The sequence below is a fragment of the Argentina anserina genome, chromosome 6 (assembly GCF_933775445.1).
Source record: "Argentina anserina chromosome 6, drPotAnse1.1, whole genome shotgun sequence".
Classification (NCBI taxonomy): domain Eukaryota; kingdom Viridiplantae; phylum Streptophyta; class Magnoliopsida; order Rosales; family Rosaceae; genus Argentina; species Argentina anserina.
Genome location: NC_065877.1, coordinates 22,947,529 through 22,956,908, shown reverse-complemented (window position 1 = coordinate 22,956,908; position 9,380 = coordinate 22,947,529). Strand labels below are relative to the sequence as shown.

Sequence of the window (9,380 nt, the reverse complement as noted above, 5' to 3'; positions counted from 1 at the left end):
AACAATTCTTACTGGACCCCAAACATCCGAGTGGATTAACTCAAAAACCATATAAGCTCTAGACTGAGAATTTGGAAAAGCTAGTTTAGTAGATTTTGCTTTGTGATAAGTTTCACATTCTAGCAAATCTTTACATTGATTTGGAAAAAAAAATGACATGACATGCTTGGAAGGATGAGCTGGGCGCATATGCCACAATTGAGGATGAAAGGATGTGGATTTAGCCTCAACAAGAAGACCTTTTGGAAAGCTTGGAGAGAAAGAAATGTAGTAGAGACAATTGAGGAAGAAACCCTCACCAATCACTATCTTAGTAAGACAATCTTGAAACACAACATTAGAGATAAAAAACATCAAGCAATCTAGGAGATGAAACAATTTTCCCACAAACAACAATTTGAATGGAAATGAAGGAACATACATAATGGCTGACTCTTTTTCTTTTGAAAAAGTTTCAATTTCCCTGTTCCAAGAATAGGAAATTTCTTACCATTTGCAATTGAAACATGTGATGGTTTTTCAAATGTGAGAAAGTTACTCAAGAAGGAAGCATCATATGACATGTGGTCAGATGCGGCATAATCCCCAATCCACAAATCATGTTTTTTACTTAAACTCAAGGTTGTAGATATAGCACATATGATACCTGGAATATCATCCGGATCAGCCAAGTTTGAATTAGTCAGAAAGCCTGCAAATTGGCATAGCATTGCAGTGGAGTCACATCTACCTTCATTCCCTTGTCTTTGTTGCAGAAAAGTTGCAAACTCGTTTAAAAAGAGTAGTGGTAAGACGAAGTGTTGTGTATGTTGATTGTAAGACTTCGTATTTCATTTAACCCTCATTTCATTCAAAATGGCTGGATGAAATTCGTCCTCATCAACTTTATCTTTATCCTCTTCTGGCACTAAAGTAAAGAAAGTCTTATGAGGCCTACTCTGATACCATGTTGAAATATGAACTGAGATGAAACTTAGAGAATGCGGAAGATAGTGTTGAATGAGATTCTAATGTATTTCAATTGTGTGGAAATATAAAAGCTTGAGCAGCCTAAATAGCCAAAAAGGAAAAAAAAAAGAGGCTAACAACTCTTTTCACCTACTCTGAATAAATGTATTGAGAAAAAAAACATTACTAGATCTAAACCAACTTTGAACAACCAGAAAATAAGGGATGAGAAGATCTGCAGAACTGGTTTCTCAGAGAGAAGATTTGCAGAACAAGACTCGCATTTAATGCAACAGATGAGTATTGTACGACACCAAAGAGCAAAAATGACCACACCTTATAAGTGAGTGACACAAACAAGAATAAACAACAACCAAACTGCATGGGCTGCAGCTCTGCTTGTAGCCCTGCCTGGTTTCCTTGCCTGCCCTATAGGCCATTGCTCTGCACACCTACTACTTTACACACTGCGTCACTGCACAACTGAAAGCATCCCTTCAATATAACTAAATACGATCTACTGAAAATTTAGTAGGAAACTAACATAATCTAATTCAAGTAGCAATTCTATGCGAGAACCTCAAATACCATCATTAATGATAATGGTAATGGTAATTGACTTTTGACATTTTTTTACTACTTTCTTTTATATAACATACAACAAGGTAACTTAAATGGCTTATTAAATACTATTATATGATATACATCGAGGTGACTTAGGTAGTCAAGAGAATAAATCGAATACCACTGATTTATCAAGACCCGCTGTATTTCTATCATCAGTTGGTGAGAAGGTTCATCGATATATGAAGTGCTAGCCTTAAAGAGAGCACATGGGTTACTAGGTTTCCTTTATAGAAGTTGATTTTTAGATGATAGTGTTGTACCCTTTACTTTAATATCATTATTTAATATTATATAATATTCTTTTAATTCCTTTAACCAATAGGATTCCAAATACAATACAAAACTATTTAAAAAATGTATTTTACACTAATATATAGGCATAGGTAGATGTAGAACAGACAAACTGCAACAATTATTTTTTTCTTATTCAAATAAGTCATACGCGTTGTTCAAATACTTCAAACGAACAAAAGATGATGGTGAGGAGGACTCAACGAGAGCACATACCTTGGAGGAGTCAACATGAGCACGTACCTTGGAGGTGTCACCCCCAGAAAAAAAAAAAAGCAAAAGAAGAATGATAGTACCTCAAATGTGCCTCTTCCCAAAGTTGGTGAAAGATATCATTCTGATCTTGGAAATTGCCCTCCAATTTCAAGTTATCATCCCTAATATTCAAGATGAAGTACGTAGATACTATCTACTAAAAGGTCCTTGTCAACCACAAAATTTCAAATTTCCTAGCAAAAAATTTGGCAAAAAGAGAGATCATTTGTTAAGTCGTGGTTTGAAGAATGGCCTACTTGGTTGGAGTACAATGAAAAGAAAGACGCAACATATTGTCTATTTTGTTATTGTTTTAGACAAAGAGGTGATAATACTTTTTTGGATGGGGGATTTAAGAATTGGAAGAAGAAGAGTTTAATACAAGGACATATCAGAGGGCCAAGCATTGCTCACAACAAGGCTCCAAGGAACTGTGATGCGTTAAAAAATAAAAAGCAACATATTGGCACCATATGGTCAAATCATACAAGCCAAGAACACATTGACTATCGAACTCGCTTGAGTGCATCAATTGGTGTTTTTAGAATACTTTTGAAGCAAAGACTTTCATTTCGAGGGCATGATGAATTTGAAAATTCAAATAACCGAGAAAATTTTCTGGAAATTTTAGAATGGTTGTGCGGTTATAATGAAGGCATAAAATCTGTCACATTCAAGAATGCTCCTGAAAATTAGAAGTTAACATCACCTAATATACAAAAGGATATTGTAAGTGGTATTTCAATGGAAGTTGTCAAAACAATGCAAGCTGAACTCGATGATTCTTTATTTGCTATTCTGGTTAATGAATCTCGAGATATGTCCTCAAAAGAGCAAATGGCCATTTTACTATGGTATGTGAAAAATGGAGGTAATTGAGAGCTTTTTCGGTATTGAGCATGTAACAAATACAAATCCAGCCACACTAAAGGGAGCTATTGATGACTTTTTAAGTAGGCATAATTTAAGCATTTCAAAACTGCGTGGTCAAGGATATGACGGAGCAAAAGTAATATGTGAGGTGAGCTGAATGGTTTAAAAACACTTATTTTGAATGAAAATAAGTGTGTTTTTTATGTGCATTGTTTTGTTCATCAACTACAGTTAGCTCTAGTATTAGTCGCCAAAAATCACAAGTTGGTTTCAGATTTCTTTACTTTAGTTGCAAGATGTAGTGAATGTGGTTAGAGCTTCAGCTAAAAGACGAGATATTCTTCAAGAAAAACATGGTGATGAGATATTAGAAGCAGTAGAAAAAAATGAGCTTTCAAGTGGACAATGCTTGAATCAAGAAACTAGTGTGAAGCGTACTAGTGATACACGATAAAGCTCTCATTATGATACATTAATCAGCTTGACTAGAATGTTTAAAGCTGTGACAGTTGTACTCAAGGTTGTTAGAGAGGATGGAACAAGCTCTGAACAGAAGCTAGAAGCAAGGGTTTTATTGGATTTCATGCGATCATATGAATTCAGTTTTTGTCTGTGCACTTGATGAGAAAAGTTTTAGGAATTACAAATGATTTGTCAAAAGCATTATAGAAGAAAGATCAAGATAATGTGAATGCTATGAACTTGGTTGTAGTATGCAAGGAACGATTACAAGAAATGAGAGAGAGCGGTTGTGATTCTTTACTCAATCAAGTTAAGTGTTATGTGAGAAGAATTCCATTGAAGTTGTTAACATAAATGAATGTTTTGCGGCTGAAAGGAAATCAAAGCACAAAGCTCAAGCAATCACAAACTCGCACCATTACCGTGTTGAGTTATTCTGTACAGTTATAGATAACCACCTTTAAGAGTTAGATAATCATTTCGGTGAGAAGAATACTGAGTTACTTCTTTGTATGTTATATTTGGACCTTAGAGATTCCTTCTCAACTTTTAACAAAAAAAAAGTTAATACAACTGGCCCACTTTTATCCTAAGGATTTTTCTGTACATGCCCTGGAGATACTTGATGATCAACTTAAAAATTACATTGCAAACGTGGACTCTCACAATGAATTTTCTAAATTGAAGGGAATAACTGATCTTGAACAAAAGATGGTTCAGAAAAAAAAAAGAATGTTACATATCCGTTAGTGTACTTGCTTTTGACATTAGCACTAATTCTACCCGTTGAGACTGAAACTGTGGAGAGAGTATTTCTGCTATAAATAGTATGAAGACAAGGTTATGTAGTTGAATGGGTGACAAGTTTATAAATAATTGCTTGATTTCATACATCGAGAAAAACATTTTACTAGAATAGATGATGATACTATCAAACACCGATTTCAAATTATGAAATCTCAATCAAGGACAATTACCATTGTACTAGATTGATTTTATTTTTAAAATAATATATTAATAATATTTTTTATTAGTTAATTATTGTACTCCAATTGATTTAATTTTCTAGCTCCGCCACTAGTTGCGGCCTGGACGACTCAATTATAATTAGTGGAATTTGTCATCAAACCCTTATATGTGCCGATAATTACCAACATTAGTGGAAATTTGAAAGAACAACTTATGATTTTTATGTGAACTAAAAATGATCAAATTGCTATCAATACTTTTTATACTCGCTGTATAAGATTTTAGTTTGCACTAATTGCATAATCTCTCTTATATTAGTGTGGTTGTGACTTGTGAGTTCGATCACGAATGGTAGCTTTTTGTTTATGAATATTGTGGTATAGAAATAATTATAAAATATCCGGTGCTAAAATGATATTTTGTTTATGAATATTGTGGTATAGAAATAATTATAAAATATCCGGTGCTAAAATGATATTTTGTTTATGAATATTGTGGTATAGAAATAATTATAAACCCTAAACAGTGTACCATTTATAATAGAGTGAGAGGTCTTCGTCTCCCCCCGCCACTCTGTAACCTGCACTGCTCTCATTTCTCCTCCTATATATAACTAAACAACTTATTCTTCTCCTTCTTCATATCAACCTTTTTTCCAAGTCCTAACCAATAACCATGCTTCTAAGGAGCTCTTCAACTCCAATCTTGAACTCATGGCTCTCCCACTCCAAAGACCCCCAACCAGAGCCAGAGCCAGTTCTCAATCTTCCCAGAACCAGGTCAGTCAACTTATCATCTTCCCTCCACAGCCCCACTTTTGACCCAACAAAGACACCAACCCAGTTCCTAGTTGAATCAGACACCCAAACCTCCCCAGTTAAACCCAAAAAGAAAACCCCCATACCACAAATCAAGAGAAAGAAATCTAAAAACAGAGCCAAGAAAGGTACAGAACAAGAAGAAGAACACAAACCCATCACCATATCATCTTCATCTTCAACACAAAGGCTGTTCTCAAGCTCTGGATTGGGTGAGAAAGTTGGGGATGATGAAGATTGTGGTGCAGGGAAGAAAGAGAGTGTGCTGCAGACACTGACGGTGGGTGGTGATATGGGAAATAATGGCGGTAAGATCTGTGGTGGTGGTGGAGGGAGAAAAGGATCAGACAGTGGAGACGAGTTTGGGTTCTCTGAGAGTAACAATAATCATGGGACTAATAATACCGATGCTTATTACCGGTCAATGATCCAAGCAGACCCGAGCAATCCTCTCTTACTCAGCAACTATGCGAAGTTTCTAAAAGAGGTAAGTGAAGCTTCCCACTTTCTTGGATTGGAGTTTGGTTTTTATATATGTTGCATGTTTTGGTGAGTAATTTGATGTTTGTTTCAAACTGGGATGTGTTTCTGATTATTGATGATGTGAATAGGTGCGAGGAGACTATGCTAAAGCACAGGAGTACTGTGAGAGAGCAATTTTGGCTAATCCGAGTGATGCCGATGTTTTATCAACGTATGCTGATCTGATATGGAACACACAGAAGGATGCTCAACGAGCTGAGACTTATTTTGACCAAGCTGTTAAAGCTTCCCCAGATGATAGGTGAGGAATAATATTCTGTTTGTTTAAATTTATTTAGTTTAAACAGTCATGCTTGATGAAATTGTGTATCCGGCATTGCTGAATCTGTGATATATGCTAGTCTGCTCAAGCAACCTAAGTTAACTTCAATTAGTAATTTTGATTGAATCCTGAGATTGGTGCAGCTACATGAATGTGAGGAGTATCTCGCGATTGTGGTCTAGTTTGCACAGAGTTGCTCTAGTTTGACCATTTAGTTTTGTTGAAATGAACACGGTTCTGTTAGATTTGTTTCTCATACATCAATTTGCTTTTGATTAAGTTTCACACACTAGTAATTGAAGTATTTCAAGAGATTTTATTTAGATATGCAAATTGTTTCTAGGGACGTGGCTTAACTTTTAAATTGTTATTTTAGGGTTTCTTTTATCTGTTGTTTCCTGGTTATAGATTTTCATTTTCAATGGGTGATCAATAAACTGTCATTCTTATTGTGCAGTTATGTCCTGGCTTCGTACGCTCATTTCCTGTGGGATGCTGAAGAGGATGAAGAAGAGGATGAAGGAAATGAAAGGTTTCAACACGGAACTGATCAAACCTGCACATCTTCATCCAATTTCTACCGCGGTGCTCATCAGCATTCTCCTTTAACTGCAGCTTCTTAAACAACTCTTCATCTGAGATATATACCATATTAGCTGTGACATGTAATATAGTTGAAGTAACATAATAGCTGTGATATATGTAATCTACTTTTGGTATCTTGTTCCTTACGCACCTATGTGTGTTGCTGTGCTCATCTTTTTTTCCTGTAAATTTCTGTTGATAAGCTTTCATCCAGAATAAGAAAAGACTTGGGCAGAGTTTTTGAACTTCCTTCTGTACTAGTTAAACTAGGGCTTTATTTCTAATTAAATCAGTAATTTTCTTTTCATACTTCTGCTTGAACAAAAATTAATGAATTTGTCCAGCATATTGCAATAAGCTATAACCCATCATATTGCTGCTATAATATGACATAATGTTAAGATCAGTTGCCCAAGGAGAAAGAAATGATGGTATTAATGGCATACAAGATTTTTTTTGAAGGAAAAATTTAGTCTTCCTTCTCAGTTCTGCACTTCTGCCTATGCCAGAAGTCTTTATGGTGTATTTTCAAGGCCTGAATTGAAATGATTCTGAATGCTCTCTGCACCTTAAATTTAGGGAAATGATAGTGAAAGAAAAAGAAAGATCTGAAGGAAGATTATGACCTTGACAAAATATCAGAGCATAGTTCTACTAAAATAAAATCTCTTTCCTTTCTGTGGCTATTTCACATATTTGCATTGTTCTGTGTAGTCCTGCATGGGTCTGCTGATATTTGCATCTTTGTCTTGCCTTTGTTGGTGATGAGCTCATTTTCCATTGATTGATTCATTTACTTTTGTAGTTGTCTTCATTTATTTGGTGTCCTAAGTGATTTCTAGATGATTATTGGGTATGCATGAAGCCCATTGAAGAATTAAAACACTTTACTTCACCAAACTTTGTAGTTACATGAATCATTCTTCAAGATTTTGGATCTTTCCCTATTGTCTAGCATCATCACATTGTTTTGCTTAAATCACAGATTGGTTATGTGGTGCTCTATAAACATTCAAGACCTTTTCCTCATCAGTAGGTGGTCCATAAGTTCCTGTCTTTGTATGGAAAAGATATCAAATAGGTTGCTAGAAACAGAGAAGAAGACAAAAAATATTTCTTTCAGTGAAAGTTTTGCAACACACAGAATTATAATATCATATAGAGACATCTTTACTTGTACAAACTAGTTGCAATTTGGGAGTATTATATAAAGCTAATTTTTTTTGGGGTTATGAGTATATAAAAGCTAATTAACTGAGCGGTGTTCTGCAGTTTGCCTTTGTTTAGGTTATCAAGAGATACTTTTTCATGATAACATTTCTTATTACTTGATGAAGATTTTGCCTCTTAGTGACCCAGTGGATGCTCAGAATCCTTTATATTATCAAATGATTCCAACAATTGCATATGATAACTTACGATAGGTACCAATATGTAGAGTTTGAGCTGATCAAAAATCAAAATATTTTAGTGATTCATCTCCACTCATACATGTCTAATATTACCAAATTTCGCCTTAAGACCATTTTAGAATTAAGTCCTTCGTGTCAAATCGGACAACTTAGATAGAACAACTCATTTTTATGTAATTTGCAATTTGGTTAATTTGTTTACTGTTATTGAGTCTTGATAATTGACATTGACCTCCATGTGGGACTGGAAATAAAACAGGTGGTTTTCCTTTAGCACCGTTCATTTCTTCAACTGTTATGGTCATACTAATCTGACTATAGTATTACTGTTTGACTTTGATGCTGTGCATGTAATACACTTTCAAGTCTTAGCTAGTCATACACACGCCTGAAAGCTACTCTCTTTCGTTTGGATTCTTAAATACAATGTACTAACACCATGTATATGAGTCAAATCAAAGGTTTTGTGCTAGTGAAAAACAGCCATCTGAGTTACTGGAAAGAGCTTGATACACACTGGACATAGAGACACCATTCTTGACGATTCGGTTGGTGGTAGCTTTGGCTTCTCAGCTGAATTCGGATCCTTAATTTGAACTATCAAGCTTGCAGATGCCTTTGCTAGAAAATGTAGCTCATATTACTGAAACTGGAACATGCAATGAGGCATAAAAAACTGTTAGTGATACATCAGCTAACATTACACCTTTGCTAGAAAGCCTAAAACGCCATGAGTACATTTAAGCTTGATGCTCTGTGTCAGGGGCCGCACTTGTAAGGCCGCAACCAACTTTGTCCAAGGTCATGAGTCATGCCTATGGCCGGTTGCTTGCGTGCTAGTGGCAGTATTGTAATTTATATTTTCTGTAATTTCCTTTATTAAGTTGGCTCATGGTGGGAAGGTTCCATGTTTCCCCCTGCCAAGTCTAGTTTTGCAAAATATGCTATTATAGGGAGGGGTTCCTAGTCGGCTACAGTTGGACTACGAAACTAGTATAGGTAAGCACATGTACTTGGGCCTCCCTTACCGTCTTACCATCAATAAAGAGAGGAATTATTCAATCATCTGTGCCTCGTGAGATCATTTCTTGTTGCCTACTTGATAATTCACTTGTTCATGAGATTGTCCCTTACAACTATATAAATTGCGTTCTCGCTTGTTGCTAGCACTATATTAATATCGTGTGGTTTCATTGACCCTTGCAAGGTACTCATTTGGCTAACTTGCTTCTCATTCAACGATTAGCAAGTGCCGCACGGTCCTACTTGCGCTTTGCAAAGTCGGCCTGTGACAGTTGGTATCAGAGCCGGCTTGGCTCAAGGCTCTTACGATGT

General features: G+C 35.7%; 1 protein-coding gene across 1 annotated transcript; it reads left to right on the top strand.

The window, feature by feature from the left end:
- The first annotated feature begins 5,027 nt into the window (after nucleotides 1–5,027).
- LOC126798622 (uncharacterized) lies at nucleotides 5,028–6,779 on the top strand. Its single transcript, XM_050525631.1, has 3 exons — nucleotides 5,028–5,730; nucleotides 5,855–6,027; nucleotides 6,506–6,779. Exons 1-3 carry the CDS (start codon nucleotides 5,101–5,103, stop codon nucleotides 6,669–6,671), a joined length of 969 nt encoding a protein of 322 aa, XP_050381588.1. The 5' UTR covers nucleotides 5,028–5,100; the 3' UTR covers nucleotides 6,672–6,779.
- Nucleotides 6,780–9,380: the final 2,601 nt, after the last annotated feature.